Source organism: Drosophila persimilis, unplaced genomic scaffold, assembly GCF_003286085.1.
Source record: "Drosophila persimilis strain 14011-0111.01,24,50 unplaced genomic scaffold, DperRS2 tig00000002-arrow-pilon, whole genome shotgun sequence".
NCBI lineage: Eukaryota > Metazoa > Arthropoda > Insecta > Diptera > Drosophilidae > Drosophila > Drosophila persimilis.
The window spans coordinates 8,482,145-8,496,886 of record NW_020825289.1 but is presented as its reverse complement, the minus strand read 5'-3'; the positions used below and the strand labels follow the sequence as shown (position 1 = coordinate 8,496,886).

Sequence of the window (14,742 nt, the reverse complement as noted above, 5' to 3'; positions counted from 1 at the left end):
GTTATCCCATACACGAAATGGGATGTTCCTTTGACGGACCTTTTTCAGTCATACTTGAAGTTAGCTTTACCGTGCTAGTAGGCCCTTGAATTTGTGTATCTCTCACTGAAAACACATCTGGGCTTCTACACTACACATTAATAATTTGTCCGAGGCTGAAAAACTTAAAATTTACTCAACGGATGAAGCGTTGAAGTCATCGTCACACGAACACGCCAACTTGCACATTCAAGGACATCCATTAGGAGAGTGGTACAGGACGAAGACAGCACCCATCACGCCAGCAACTTCTGGCCTTGCTAACAATTCGGCAGTCGGTATGCTAAGACATTCCTCATTGCAATATGTGGATAACACATCGAATGCTGGGGAATATGAGTGGGTCCATAGAAACCAGACGGCAATGGAATGCTCCGAAAACTGGGCGGAATACTATGGGTCAACCGAGAGGACAGCTGATTCGAGACATTCGTACGATTTCAAAGTCCTGTTTCAAGAGTGCGAAAATATAATCAATCTCGGGTTGGTAGCGAGCAATAACCACTATCTGCAGCAAAAGAAGGAGCATGGTCCTGAAGCAGCTATATCTGGCCGGGTTGATCTTTCGGTCGAGCTGGACAAACTGAAGATTAACTCACATGAATTTCCTCAAGGCAATTCTTTCCAGCGGCATCCATCCTTTCCTGTACCTGTCCTTCAATCTAATGATTCGGTTTGGGCGCTCAAGAATTCGTTATTGCACAATGTGGAAAATACACCGAAGGCTGAGGGATTTGACTGGGCCCAGAGTAACCTGGCGGAAATGGATGGCCCGGAAAACTGGGTGAACAGCGATTTGATATGCAATGGGAGAACCGTTTCCAGTAATCCCTACAATTTTAATGAACTGACTCAAGAGTGCCAAAATCTAAATAGCGGAAATGGCTCTTCGGATAATGTAAATGTCAATGAACTTTCCAGCTATTTTGACGACATTGTCCATATTCCCAAGAATATGACAGAATGGGCTGATCGAATGTACACTTGAATGTATTCCGGAGGATTGATTGTGTCGTATGTCTTAGAATAAGCGGGCATGGGAATGTGCATTTTTAAACTAAAATTTGTTAAGAACTTGATGAGGGGGGTGGTGGGGGTCGGTTAAAATATATATTTCTGTCATTTGCTTGCACCTGATTAAATATAATATAAATTATACAATGCAACATATTTAGAATTTAGTATCAATAGAATATATTATTTAACGGACGGTACATTAAATGGTAGATCAAAAATTCTCCCTACCTGTTTTAATTGTGCCATGCACAAAACGACTATCGATATATCGATGATTTCGATGCGATATGTTATATTCCATCTCAGCTGCAGCTGTTTAATTTTTTGTTGACGTTGTGCATACGCGTAAATTATTATCTTAAATAGTTAAGCTTGAATATATAACTAGCAAAAAACAGAAAGAGAACTATGTCGGCGGTGGCCTATGAGCTGCTGTCCACAACGGCGGTGATCAGCACCGTATTTCAGTTTCTGTCCGGCGCGTAAGTATTTCCAATTTATGTATATGTTTTTGAAGCAATTAGAACTAACGATTTGTTTTCATGTAGCATGATATGCCGCAAGTACATACAGAAGAAGAGCACTGGCGACTCTTCCGGAGTTCCATTCATTTGCGGCTTCTTATCGTAAGTATAAACTGTCGACGTTGCCATTGCCGGCCACATGGCTCGACATCCTATGATAAATTTGAATTGGTTGCGGTTGTCGTTGTAGGGCAAGAGTTGATTGTGTTCGTGGAACACGTCAAGAGATACATTGTCTACTGTTGCGTCGCAGGGTTGGATGCACCTGATGAACGCTTTCACGCCTTTAACAATTTAAATAAATGCCATTTGTTTTAACAGCTGTAGCTTTTGGCTGCGTTACGGCGTTCTAACCGAAGAGCAGAGCATTGTTTTGGTCAACATAATTGGATCAACACTCTTTCTGATATACACGCTGATCTACTATGTCTTCACTGTGAACAAACGTGCCTTCGTTAGGCAATTTGCATTCGTTCTTTCCGTACTGATTGCGGTCGTCGTATATACCAATCGACTGGCAGACCAGCGCGACGAAATGATACGCATTACAGGTATAAAAGGTATCCGAACCTATGATTACATTAATAAAATAAAATTTTTCTTTTTCAGGAATTTTCTGCTGTATTGTCACCGTGTGTTTCTTTGCTGCCCCCCTGGCTACTCTGCTGCACGTCATTCGGGCGAAAAACTCTGAGAGCCTACCACTGCCCCTTATAGCCACATCCTTCTTGGTCAGCCTGCAGTGGCTAATCTACGGCATTCTCATATCGGACTCGTTTATCCAGGTACCTATTTTCGCATGATTCCCCAGACATATATTATTAACGGCAAACATCTACTTTACTTTAGATACCCAACTTTCTCGGCTGCCTCTTGTCCATGCTGCAGCTGAGTCTGTTCGTGGTGTACCCGCCACGCAGTTACTCTGGGCAGGGCTATAAGCTAGTCGAGCAGGCTGTGCCATTTTAGAGACTAAGTGGATGTGGGTTATATGGAAATGCGCCTCTGGCATAAGAGCACGTCTCATGCAGGATATATGTATGTATATTTTAATATACGAGAAGTATAGCGGGGCGGATATGCTGCTTGCTTATTTACTATAGACATATGTACGTAATAGTGATTGTATATTTTAAAGTATTTATTAAATTATTTGTCTCAAAAGTGTGTACTTACATCACTATGCTGATCTTTGGCGCCCATCAGGATTTATCCTGTACATTATGTCCTTGCTTAAAGAATAAAACGCTGTAATGTTTTCGAAAAAAGTTATATATGTATGTGTTATAGAGTAATCTAATTTAACAACTTGATTTTAAATTGATACCCCGAACATTGTCCTTGAAGGAAATCTGAATCCAAGCGATCATCAATCTTGGTTCTCCCGATTACAAGGAGGCGTGACACGCCCAGATCGGACAAGAAAAAGCGATATAGTTAAAAATTAGTTCATTAAATTGCCGGCGATCGGTCGGAGCGCCGGTATCCAGACAGCCGGAATGAGAATATAATAATATATATAATATACTTTAAAACACATACGGCATTCACCGAAAAATATGTATGTAAATACAGGCAGAAATCCATATGTAAAAAATGAACTCACTAGAGTTTCACTACTAACTGAAATATTTTGCGCTTCCGAAACATCCGACGATCGCCTATTTCGATTTCAACCATCAAGACCACTATCGTTTCTTTTACCAACTCTATGAAGAATCACTGCGTTCTTTTTATTATTATTATTATTTTCGCTCTCAAATCGTGCTTGCGTGCATAATTTATTCCAATGGATTGGATTTAAATCCTTGTCGCGCATTTCAAACAATTTTTATTTGGCGCGCACCACTCGTCTCTTTTTGCTCTCTTCAAATCTCTTTTGCTCTCGCCAAGAAAATTTTGTGGGCGAGGACGATTAACCCATTGTAAGCCGAGGGGGTATTTTAATATTCCATCGAAAATAATGAAAATTGAATCATGTTAGCGCAGCTCAGATGAAAGAAATCGTGTTTTTTTTTAAGGTCAGAGAAAATATGGCATGGATCTACAAGAAGAATTTACCATCACTAATATTTGCCGCCATTTACCTCAAGTCGTTGAACGGTTTAATTATAGGGGGGTTATGTGGGCTATACCGATTGTCGATTTATTATCGACTAATCGTATGACGAATCACCGTGTTCCTTTGTTGAAATATCCGTATTTATAATTAAAATTCGAATCTCGCCATTCAAAATGATGCAAGAACAAAGTCCTGAGCTGTACGAGGAGGTGAAGCTCCATCGCAATGCCCGCGAGCGTGAGAGGTACGACAACATGGCGGATTTGTACGCCATTATAAACACAATCCAGCAGCTGGAGAAGGCCTACATTCGGGACTGCATTACGCCGCAGGAGTACACGGCTGCGTGCTCCAAGTACTTGGTACAGTACAAGATTGCCTTCAAGCAGGTGCAGTGCGACGAGTTCCCCTCAGTGGAGACGTTCGTCAAGAAGTTCCGTCTGGACTGCCCAGCAGCGCTAGAGCGCATGCGGGAGGATCGCCCTATCACCATACGCGACGACAAGGGAAACACATCCAAGTGCATTGCCGAGATTGTCTCCCTGTTCATAACGATTATGGATAAGCTGCGTCTACAGATCAACACTATGGACGCCCTGCAGCCCGATGTGAAAGACCTGGCTGACAACATGAATCGCCTGTCCCTTATTCCCGAAGACTTTGATGCCAAGCAAAAGGTCGACAAGTGGCTGGGCAGCTTGAACGAAATGCAGGCATCGGATGAGCTGACAGAGGGTCAAGTGCGTCAGTTCCTCTTCGACTTGGAGTCGGCCTACGCGGACTTCAACAAACTGTTGCACAGCCAGTAGTCGGGTCGTTAGCCATTGTTCGTTTCTTAGCCTCCAAATGTATCTCTAAATGTAAAATAAATTAGTATATTATATTCCACATTAAAACGTGTTTATTCGTGTATAAAAGCTCTGTGGTCTTTATTCCATTCCAGATAAACAAAAATGGGTAAAAGATTTGCATTTGTTTGGATTTAATCGTATCTTCTTTTTTGTATTTAGTTTAAATATTAAGGTTATAATTATACATATAAGTTTAAACCGATTACAATAATTGTTGTTTGTTTTGTTTTCTTTCGCTTTATCTTTATCATCCACGTAATGTTTGTTGTTTTGTTTTAGTTCTCTTTAATATATATACTCGTAGTTTTAATTTACTCTTCTGCTGTTCTGCTTTCTGTTCGGTTTCTGCTCTGTTCTGTTCTGTTTCCTCTTACGCACCTAATCTGTTACATCGCTTTACGCCTTTAATAATTAATAATTGTTACTCTTTATCTTTGTAGATTTATTTGTATGCAATGTGAAAATGGTACTTGGTATATTTATGCGGATGTTGCTGTATGTTTCTTGTTTGTTTGTTTTTTTGTATGTATGTATGTGGCATTCATGCGTGTACGCGTCCGTGAGAGTAGCATCCTAGATGCACCTGAGCCACACATCCTCTCTGTGCTCCTGTCTCGGGTATGGTATGGGCGTTGGTTGTGGGCATGGGCATGCTGAAGGAGGAGGCGTGGCCTTTTTCGGTGCGCTCGTAGTAAAAACGTTTCTTATTAAGTAAAGTATGATCGCTTATCTTCGTATATTAGATAGTCATCGTCCGATGAAGACGACGACTCCTCGCTCGCCTCTTCAACGGCGTGTGTTTGTGGTTGTGTGTGTGTGTGTGTTTGGGGTGTGAATTGGGCTTCTGTCTGCTATGGTTGTGACTGCTCCTCGAACAGCATTAATAACTGACTGGGCGTGGTGGCTGATGCTGGGGTCGTGGTTGTGTTGGCGTCGTCTGTGGCGACTCCAGTTGCGGCGGTGGCTTCTGTAGTGGTCACTATGTCTGCTGTCATTGTATTGGTTACGGACAACGCTTCCGAATTGCTGATACTGTAGTTGTAGCTGTGATTGTTCTTGTAAATGTGTATGGGCGTGGTGCGGAGGCTATAAAATTCGCTCGCTAGGCAGGCGGCAGGCTGCAGAGCGATCTGCCAGATTGTGTTCTCCGGAAGCTAGTTCTGTCCGGTCCAGTACGAGGGCGAGTAGCCCTGCTTGCCGGCCGACTTTGACTGGCTGCTCGACTGCTGACGCTGGCCGGCGCTGTTCGAGTCCTGCAACAGAATGGGAAGGTCAGTAATAAAGCAGGTTTTCGATTCCCTGTTCCCAGAAGAACAGTGCTCCCTCTTCCGGTCTCCACTTAGCTTAGCCATCGATTCACAATTGTTAACATACATATAGAGTACACATATAGTATATCACTTATTTACACAGCAGATATGGTATGGTCATGAGAGATGATTCTGATTCTGATTAAAGTAGAGTCTTTCGATAACTGATTTCCTTTTGATTTCATTTTGAGTTTTCTCAGCTACGAGTTGGCGTCGTTTCTATGGAGGAGGATTCATGCAGACTACAGAATAAATGAGCCGATGTGGGTGGAGACAACAAGTCGATGGTATGGGATGGGATGGGATGGCACGGCATGTGGGGGTTAGATACGAGTTGTAGTGCGTGTTTACCAGAAATTAAGCAACTTTTACACATGATTTACAACAAAGGAACTTACCCGGCGGGATGAGCTATGAATCCTGCCGTCCATCTAGTTGTCCCATAAAAAAATCAAAAGAAATTATAAAGAAAGGTCATACAATAGAACAATTTCATGCATTTTAGAATTCTCTTCTCTCTCTCACTCTCTCTGTCTCTGGCACTTGCTACCCAACAACCAACCCAATGGATATGGCTGATGAGTCTGATGAGATATACTCAATTCCGTGTTCTATAGAGTCTACACTCCTTTGAGACTCAAAATACAAAATACCAAAATCAGAAAATGCATGAAATATGTTTGGGTTAGTCACGAATACGCTCTTAGATTAGAGGAAAAGAAAGGAAAAATAAAAAACAACAAACGTTTGGTTAAGAAAATATAAAGAAAATTTTCAATGTACAAACACGTGTATGGATGCATAAAAGAATTACAAAATGATAGTGTGATTGGATTAGTGAGGAATGTTGGTTAGTCTTTGGGCTTACAAAAGTGTTCAGTGTACGTTTATTTTGTTAGAGATTCTAGAGATTTAAAATTCCCTCCTTCCGTTCTACAGAGGGAAACATGCGGAATAAAACTTGTGTATGCTGCAACCTAAAAATAAAATTAAAACCAAAACCAAACCAAGCCAATATGAAAGTGTCTTCGAGAGAGTGCGTGTGTGCCGCCGAGAGAGTAACGTAAAGCGCATATTTAATATGAACACAATCAAATGGATTGTTGATTGTGTTTGATTGATGGGCTGTATTTGGTCTAGAGCTCAATGGAGGCCCCCCTCTGACAGGTCTAGCAGTCGTCCATGAATGATATTTCGCAGACATTATCTTGAAGGTTGTCGGACAGCTCTGGCTGGCCCTCGTCCCCAAAAATGCAGTTGTAATCTTGATCTTGATCTGTGTGAGTGCCACCATCGTCATAGTGAGAATCCCTCCAAATTTGCTCTTTCTTGATTTCAACATGTGTTCCAATCTCAAGGATGTGATTCTCGCAGCCTCCTCGTACCACAATCACTTGTTGCATTTCGGACCCTACCTGGTGTATGGGCTGATGTATCATATTGTGGTGTCCGGCTGCTGGCATCGGCAAGTACATGCCGTACGGCTGGGCCGAGGTACCGCCCGCTGTCTGCGTGTTGGCCATGTTGAACGGTGGCGGTGTGCCCGAGTGGAAACTCTGCTTCTCATACGACTGTAGGGGAAAATGGAGAATCGGAATCGGGTGTTAGAACGACTAGGATGACTGGCCAAGCTGTACGTACATTAACCTTGTTCAGCGCCACGTGGCCCTTGCCGTACATCGATGAGGTCAGGTCTGAGGCAGTGCCCGCCTGCGGCTGGTTGGAAACCGTCTGGGTTTTCGTTTGTTGATTCACGCTCGTCGAGTAGCCGCCCTTGCTGTAATCCTGTGTGGTCTGTGAGAGGGTGTCGTAGTTGGTTGAGCCGTAGCCCGCGCTGTACGATGGCTTCGGGAACTGTCCACCGGATGCCGTGTTTGCCGTCGGTATTTGTTGCTATTCAAAAATAACATTGCATACATTAGGACATATATGGAGGAATATATTCAAGGTATTACTGGATAAATGGCAGGTGTGCCGTACTGGAAACCACCAGGCATCACATTGCCACCATAGAAATAGGCATAAGGAACATTCAGCATGGGTGCACTTGAGCCCGCCTGTTGAGACATTGTGCTAGACACCTGCAAGGCAAAGATATTGAGCGACATTTAGCTACTATTCCCGCATTCGCGTCTAACTAGCGACAGAACTAAGGACTCACGTTGCTTACTGGACTGGAGTTATTGTCGGTGCGGGCAAAGCGTCCGTCAGTCATGGTTGAGTACGCCACAGATCCGAGATTGTCGCGTCCCGCTCCCAGGCTGGTTGGCGTGTAGTTCAGATCGTAATATCCCTGCTGCAATCGACACAAAACACACACAAAATTAGCCGGCCGTCGAGGCTGAGTAGGAGAATCGAGTCTGTTTAAGTGGCCCGATGGCCGATGACGCGACGCAGCTTTACCAGACTTTTGTGCAATTGGATCAAGATCAAATCCGTGAAATCTGTATAGTTTGGCAAAGCTGTGTGCGGGTCGGACCGCCTCAAAGCGCATTTGAATGGAAATGGAAAAAAAAATATGATGTGTTGTTAAATGCTTAAATTATTAAATTATGGAAAATATAAATATACATATATGAGAGAGCAGGTTAGGAGCGTGGAGTGGAGTGGAGTGGCGAGAGGATGCGGTTGCGAAATTAGTAAGAAGAAAACAAAACCCAAATTAAAGCAATTAAATATTTTTAAATTTTGTAATTAGTTTTTTGTTTTTTTTTTTAATTTGCATGAGATTTTTTGTTCATTTTTGGCATGATTGATTGTTATGTGGAGTACGAGTAAAAAGCAAAGAAAAGGGATGACAAGGAAGAACAAAAGCAAAAGAGCCAGGAAATTCTGGATCTATGAATATTTTTCGGAATGAGATAAGTTGGGAGATGAAGGGAGTGTGGAAGCGGATATGGTATGACAAATATTTAAATAAAGTGCAGAAGAAATCGTGATGATATATACACATTACACAGACAAAATAGACATAGACAATAGATATAGACACAGACATCGTTCAAATGCTACATGTTACAATGCACACTGAGGAGAGGATCGGATCGGATCTGTTAGAAGTAGAACGAGAGCCAGAGCCGGAGCCAGAGCCCCTGCTGCTAGAGGCGAAGCTGCTGGGATGCGCGGGAGCCGTTTATCTTGATCATGAATATACAATACGATGAGTAGTAGTAGTAGTAGTTCTTATTATATCGTACAAGTGGATTGAATGGAATTTGGACTGTGGCTTATGCGGGTGCGGATACGGATACGGATACAATTGATTGATTATTGATATTGATATTAGAGTCGATTCGATTCGATTCGATGGATTGTTTACATTGGTTTGTTGTTGGTTTTGGTTTGGTTTTTGCTTTTGCTTTTCTCCATGAACTCACCACATGTGGCACTCTCTGTTGCATCATTTGTAATTCCTCGTAGGAATAAACTGGTTGCTGATAGTATGGCAATCCAGTCTGAATATATTGACTAACCATTTGGATGTTGGTGGGCACCAAGCCGCTGCCGCTGCCACCGCCACCACCACTACCAGCACCAGAACCAGCGCCGACGCCACTGCCGGTGCTTGCGCCTCCGACGCCTCCAGCTGTTGTGGCGCCACCGCCAACGCCGCTGCCGCTGCTGTTACTGCTGCTGCTATTCTTGTTGGTCAGCGAGGCCAGCACTGCTGCGGTGCCGGCAGCTGTTTGGGCAGCGACCGCCGCTCCTCCCACCGAGCCGGCATTGTTGTTGTTCACATTCACACCGACGCTGGACGCACTACCGCTGCCACCGGCCACGCCCACGCCGCCGCTACTTACGCCGCTCTGGCTAACGCCTCCTCCAGCCACATTGCCGCTGGTCACGCCCGCCGTCACGTTGCTGTTGGAGCTGCTGCCGCTCACATTGTTATCTGCGGAAGAACAAAACAAGAGAATGCATCACGTGCTGCCAAGGGACAATAATCCCCACTGCCGTTGCACTCACTGTTCGACACAGACGCCTGGTTAACCCCTGGCTGCCCACTCACGGCTCCTGCCGCTCCGTTGCCCGTGCTGCCGCTGCTGCTACTCACGCCGCTGCTCGTCGACACACTGAAAGCAGGCAATTCAAAAACAATGCATTGATTAATCTGTGAACCGGGGAACTCGAAACGGCAACAGCTTGTTCTGTATCCTGTCGGGTTTTAGTAAGCGAACTGAGGATCACCAGCATGCGGGGATGGGCAACATACCTGTCGTAGTGCGCGGCGCCGCTGGCTGTAGAGGCATCCTTGAGCTTGGCGCTGCTACCAAAGCTGGCGTACTGCGAAGACGCGTTGCTCGCGCTGCCAGCAAACCTGAATGGGCGATTGGCGATTGGGAGGAGTCGGGGCAGAACAAAACGAAGGAGCACGTGTTAAAATATTGGAGCAGGAGGAGGATAGAGAGAGCAGCATTCCCATACATACCCGCTACTGTTGCCATAGACACTCTGGCTGGACTGGTAAGCGCTTTGTGGCGTCGAGTATCCCGATGTGAGATACGCGGAGCTGGCATTACCGCTGCAACATTCGACATGGGCAGGGCAGGCAATGGCGGGTTGAGGCAGGTATTAGCAAATGAACAAACAGTGAACGTGTGTGTTAGGAGAAGAGAAAACAGAACAGAGCAACAGAACGGCATAAGTTGTTAGAAATCAACGGATGGCAACAAAGCAACCGACGGGGGCTGCTTACCTGGAGCTGTTCTGGCTGGCACTTCCTCCGACCGGAATGTTTTGCGTTGACGCTGACCCACTTCCGGGCACAACACCACCCACGGAAGGCTGCGTCCCGGCGACAGTCTGCTGCTGCTGGTAGGAGTTGACATTTGGCTGGTACGAGCCATACCCCTGCTGCTGGTAGCTGTTCGCCACCGACGACTGGACATTCGCATAGCTGGAGCTGCTGTAGCCCCCCTGCGCCGACGTCTGGTAGGCACTGTTCGCCTTACTGGCCGCACTGCTCTGGTACGCATTCTGATAGGCACTGCCCGCACTGCTTGCCTGCCCGTAGGGATCGTTCTTGGTCAGTTGATCCAGGGCATTGCTGGCGACAGTCGAGCTAGCACTCTGCTGCTGTTGCTGCGCCGTTGAACGGGCCGCATAGCCGGCAGCACTTAAGGCATCACCCTGTTGATAAAATGATTGCGGATTAGATGTTCCATGGGGTTCCATGGGCCCAAGGCGGGCATGACTCACAATTTGAGAACTTTGCAGGCCCGCTGTCAGAGTCGACTGCTGCTGCTGCTGAGACTTGCTCTGATAGTCGTCCTGCTGCTGCTGCTGCTGCTCGACGCTCGCGTTGAACTTCTCTGGCATTGAGTCGAAGCTGTCGTCCGTGCCAAAGTCCAGAGCACCGAATTGCACATCCAGGTAGCCAATGTTGTTCAGGGCATTGTCGCCGGGCATCTCCACCGCGGTCGCCGGGATCTTCGAGGGAGGCGGCAGCTTGACGCGTGCCCTCCTCACCTGCGTCTGCTGCTGCGACTGATCACCAGCTGTCGAGCCAAACACATTCGCATACGTGCTGGGGTACGGGCTGCCACCCACGCCCCCACCGCCACCCACGCTCGTACTCGTCTGGGAGTAGGCGGTGGCAGAGCTTGGGGCATAGCCAGCTGGCGTTGGCTGCACGGCAGCGGATCCGGGACTGACGCCCTGGCTGGCCAGGGAGTTGAAATACTGAGATTGCTCCACCGAAAGGGTAGCCGACGGCTTTATGGGAGTCGTCTGCTGAAGCTGTTGCTGCTGCTGGGCCTGCTGCACTAACGTGGCTGCTGCCGAGGCGGCGCTTGTGAATGTGTCTGATGCGGCGGATACGAAAGATGATGAAGCGCTGCCCCCACCACCAGCGGCAGTGCCTCCGCCGCTGCTGTGCTGCGTGCCCTGCGACTGCATCTGGGGCGGTGGATTGCTGACCGCGGCGCTGTACTGCAGGAGCGGCGTGGTGGCCGAGCCCGACAGCGCTGACGGCGGTGTTGCCGGCGGCCCACTGCTACCACTGTTGTCCTCGACACTTGTTCCCACTGCGACCGACGATACCAGATGAGATCCTTGTTGGGCCAGGGCACTGCTGCCCAGATGATGCTCCAGTCCTGGCGGGGCCGAAAGCTCGCCCCCAGATCCAGTACTTGATGCTGCACCGGCACCGGCACCTCCTCCGCTGACCACGGCGGCGGCCGTCTGTGTGGACAGATTGCTGGTGGTGAACACTTTGCTGTCCTTGAGGGAGCCCTCATACTCCTCGTTGTTCCAGTCGCCCCAGGAATCGTCGTGGCCAGGCTGCTGCTTCTCGGCATTCTGCGCAATGGTGTTGTCCCAGAGCTCCACCTCGTGGTGGTCCTCGTTGGCATTACTACTGCGTCCTGCTCCAAAGCCACCGCTGCCACTGGTGCGATCTCCGCGTGGGCCACTGCTACGACCTCCCATGCGACCTCCTCCGCGTCCAGAGCGTGAAACGAAGCCGCCGCCGCGTCCACCACCGCCTCCAGGCGCACTTCGTCCGCCGTTGCGCTGGCCGCGATAGTTGTCGTTTGCCCGGTCATCACCACGTTCACCGCCGCGTTCCCCACCGCCGCCGCGAGATTCGCGAGTGTTGCGCTCGTTCTCGCGGGTCTCTCTGCCGCGCCCTGGAGCCAGAGAAAACAGCATTAAATCGGGGGATGCGTGAGAGGAAAGTGTAAGATATACTTACATCCACGGCTGTCAGTGCCGCCGCGTCCGCCACCGCGGTTCGAGCTGCGGTTCCGGGTATTTTCGCGCTTGTCCGCATTTGCATTGCCATCGGCCCACTCACCATCGCCAGCGGCACCATCGGCAGCAGTGCTTGCAGGCCTCTTCCTCTTCTTCTCGTACTTAGCAAAGGCGCCCTGCAAGGATTCAGATTCAGAGAGGGGATCCCTCCTATAGGGGCAGAATCGCTCACCTGAGGGAGCTCCTCGATCAAGAAGTTGGCTGCTGCTTCCAAGTCGTAGTCGCACTCGTTGAGGGCGCAACACACCTCCTCCTCGGAACGTTGAGTCATAGTCAGTAAGAGGGTAACCTTTTCGTTGATCTGTGGATCCTCTGTGGTGCTGTTGGTAATCTGGGCGATGCGCAACTGTTCCGTGGTGGCCTTGGGCTGGGCCTTCTCTGGTTTATCTGTCTTATTAGCGTCGCCTTTCTTGTTCGCTGCTGCATGTGGGGCTGCATCGTGGGCCGTGCCCCCGCCAACATTGGCGGAATTTGACTTTTTCTGGCTGCGACTGTTGCCGCCTCCTCCGCCACCGCCGCCTGAACGAGTTTGTGTGCTCATCTCTATGTACACTGTATATACAAGTTAGCTGCAAGGGGCAGGAAATCAACAAGAACTTATTAGCATTCCAGTCCAGAGACTAATCAAGGAGCGTTCTTGCCCAGTGACGCCCAGACAAAACCTAAATTTTCATCTAGCCAAATTTGACGAGTTGTAAAACAAGTGGCAGAGGAAAAGCTAACAGAGAGATGATGAGAGCCGCCGACAGATGAGAGTTCAATGTACATTTAATCAAAGAGAATAAAAGAACGAAACACACACACACAACACACGAGAGAGACATGAGAGAGCCGGAGCGGGAGAGCGACACGCACGCACAAACAAAGCAAGTATTCAGAAATAACAAAAATTTAATGCAAACCATGCAAAAGGGGGAGAGTGAAAAGAGGAAGTAATAGCAGCAATGCCATAGAGAAGACAGCGGCGGAGGGGTGTGTGTATTGGCAAAACAGGTAACGCAAAGTGAGCGTCGCGGGACGTTGGCGGGGTACGTGACCGAGACGCATCACAACGAAAAACGTCGTCCGCTTTTCTAATCGGTGGTTGCTGACGGTGGAGTATTTAGCCGGGGGGGTTGGACACACAAGAGAACGGTGCACAGACGACAATGGTAAATTGTGAGAGACCGTTTCGATCCAGTGCACGACCCCGATACCAAGTGCATCTGAATCATTTAATTTTGTTGTCACCGCAGTTTTATCAAATCTCGTCATGAATAATGCCTTTTCATACATTATTCATATTCACATAAAAACACACACACACTTGTCCCCTCTGCCGCATACACTTTTTCACATGGGACATACATTTTGCACGTCCGCATACCGCCTCTCGCTCACTACTCTAAGTATAATGTATAGATTTATTTTGCTGGCCCCAGCATTTGGGAAGAGTAGACACAAATATTACTTGAATATGCCAATTGCCAGCTTGGGGCATAGACAAGAATTGATTTATAAAATTCTTGGCCTCCCCGCTTCGGTTTTCTGCTTTTTCTTTTGTGCTCGGATTTCTACAGCTGCCATAGCTGCATCCCTGTCGCACTAACTATCCTATCCCAAGTGCTTGGTGTTGCCAGGTGTGAGTGGTGGGCCCGGCGTGCAGCGGGTGGGATATATTTATTTACCAACTGTTCGGATAAAGAATGTTATAATTTGCACAAACTATTCGAGTAATTTACAGCAGTAAAATTGCATATTTGTGCGGAAAACACACTTTTTCAAACCAAATTTCGCAATTACACATCACTAGATATGCCGCGGCACTCGGCAACACTGAATGCGAGGGCATTGAAACCGAATGAAGCGCACAAAGCGGAATAAAAAACCGGACAAAATGGTGTACACTGCACTGGATATGAAATGTAATGCCAGTTTCCAATTAACTTGACTATTTCCAATAGCTTTCAAGATTGTGAATGCATTTTATATAGATAAAATGCGAGCTCAGCTACAAATTATTAATAAGCAGCCCCGGCCATTGTCTAAAGTCTTGGCCATGTGCACACACTTCGACGCCATTTCTGCAAACATTATAGCCGACTCTTTCTCTCTTATGTAAACTTATGGCCACAGTAATTATATTGACGGCGACACTGCCGCTCCAGACAGCGGCGAGTATTGAATTTTCAACAAAGTTTTACGCC

At 47.2% G+C, this 14,742-nt stretch overlaps 4 protein-coding genes across 9 annotated transcripts; 3 read left to right on the top strand and 1 right to left on the bottom strand.

The window, feature by feature from the left end:
• The first annotated feature begins 163 nt into the window (after positions 1 to 163).
• Positions 164 to 1,166, top strand: LOC113565160. Its single transcript, XM_026986338.1, has one exon. It carries the CDS (start codon positions 320 to 322, stop codon positions 1,025 to 1,027), a length of 708 nt encoding a protein of 235 aa, XP_026842139.1. The 5' UTR covers positions 164 to 319; the 3' UTR covers positions 1,028 to 1,166.
• A 260-nt stretch (positions 1,167 to 1,426) lies between these two features.
• On the top strand, positions 1,427 to 2,744 carry LOC6590714 (sugar transporter SWEET1). Its single transcript, XM_002016210.2, has 5 exons — positions 1,427 to 1,538; positions 1,605 to 1,682; positions 1,902 to 2,131; positions 2,190 to 2,365; positions 2,430 to 2,744. Exons 1-5 carry the CDS (start codon positions 1,465 to 1,467, stop codon positions 2,547 to 2,549), a joined length of 678 nt encoding a protein of 225 aa, XP_002016246.1. The 5' UTR covers positions 1,427 to 1,464; the 3' UTR covers positions 2,550 to 2,744.
• A 1,035-nt stretch (positions 2,745 to 3,779) lies between these two features.
• On the top strand, positions 3,780 to 4,538 carry LOC6590713 (vacuolar protein sorting-associated protein 28 homolog). Its single transcript, XM_002016209.2, has one exon. The coding sequence runs from the start codon at positions 3,816 to 3,818 to the stop codon at positions 4,449 to 4,451; it is 636 nt and encodes a 211-aa protein (XP_002016245.1). The 5' UTR covers positions 3,780 to 3,815; the 3' UTR covers positions 4,452 to 4,538.
• Positions 4,539 to 4,914: 376 nt separating this feature from the next.
• On the bottom strand, positions 4,915 to 14,055 carry LOC6590712 (protein lingerer). 6 transcript variants are annotated; one of them, XM_026986435.1, is made up of 15 exons: positions 14,007 to 14,052; positions 12,729 to 13,125; positions 12,498 to 12,672; positions 11,003 to 12,432; positions 10,500 to 10,933; positions 10,233 to 10,325; positions 10,017 to 10,121; positions 9,770 to 9,876; positions 9,181 to 9,695; positions 7,965 to 8,099; positions 7,759 to 7,884; positions 7,445 to 7,696; positions 7,219 to 7,374; positions 6,202 to 6,234; positions 4,915 to 5,746 (listed from the first exon to the last, which is right to left on the bottom strand). In XM_026986435.1, the coding sequence occupies exons 2-15, from the start codon at positions 13,095 to 13,097 to the stop codon at positions 5,648 to 5,650; spliced, it is 4,029 nt and encodes a 1,342-aa protein (XP_026842236.1). In that variant the 5' UTR covers positions 13,098 to 13,125; positions 14,007 to 14,052; the 3' UTR covers positions 4,915 to 5,647. The 6 variants fall into 6 exon arrangements, with proteins under 6 accessions (XP_026842236.1, XP_026842239.1, XP_026842238.1 ...); XM_026986438.1 differs by having other exon boundaries at positions 9,277 to 9,695; XM_026986437.1 differs by lacking the exon at positions 6,202 to 6,234 and having other exon boundaries at positions 5,648 to 5,746; positions 7,451 to 7,696; positions 14,007 to 14,054.
• Between the last annotated feature and the right edge of the window lie 687 nt (positions 14,056 to 14,742).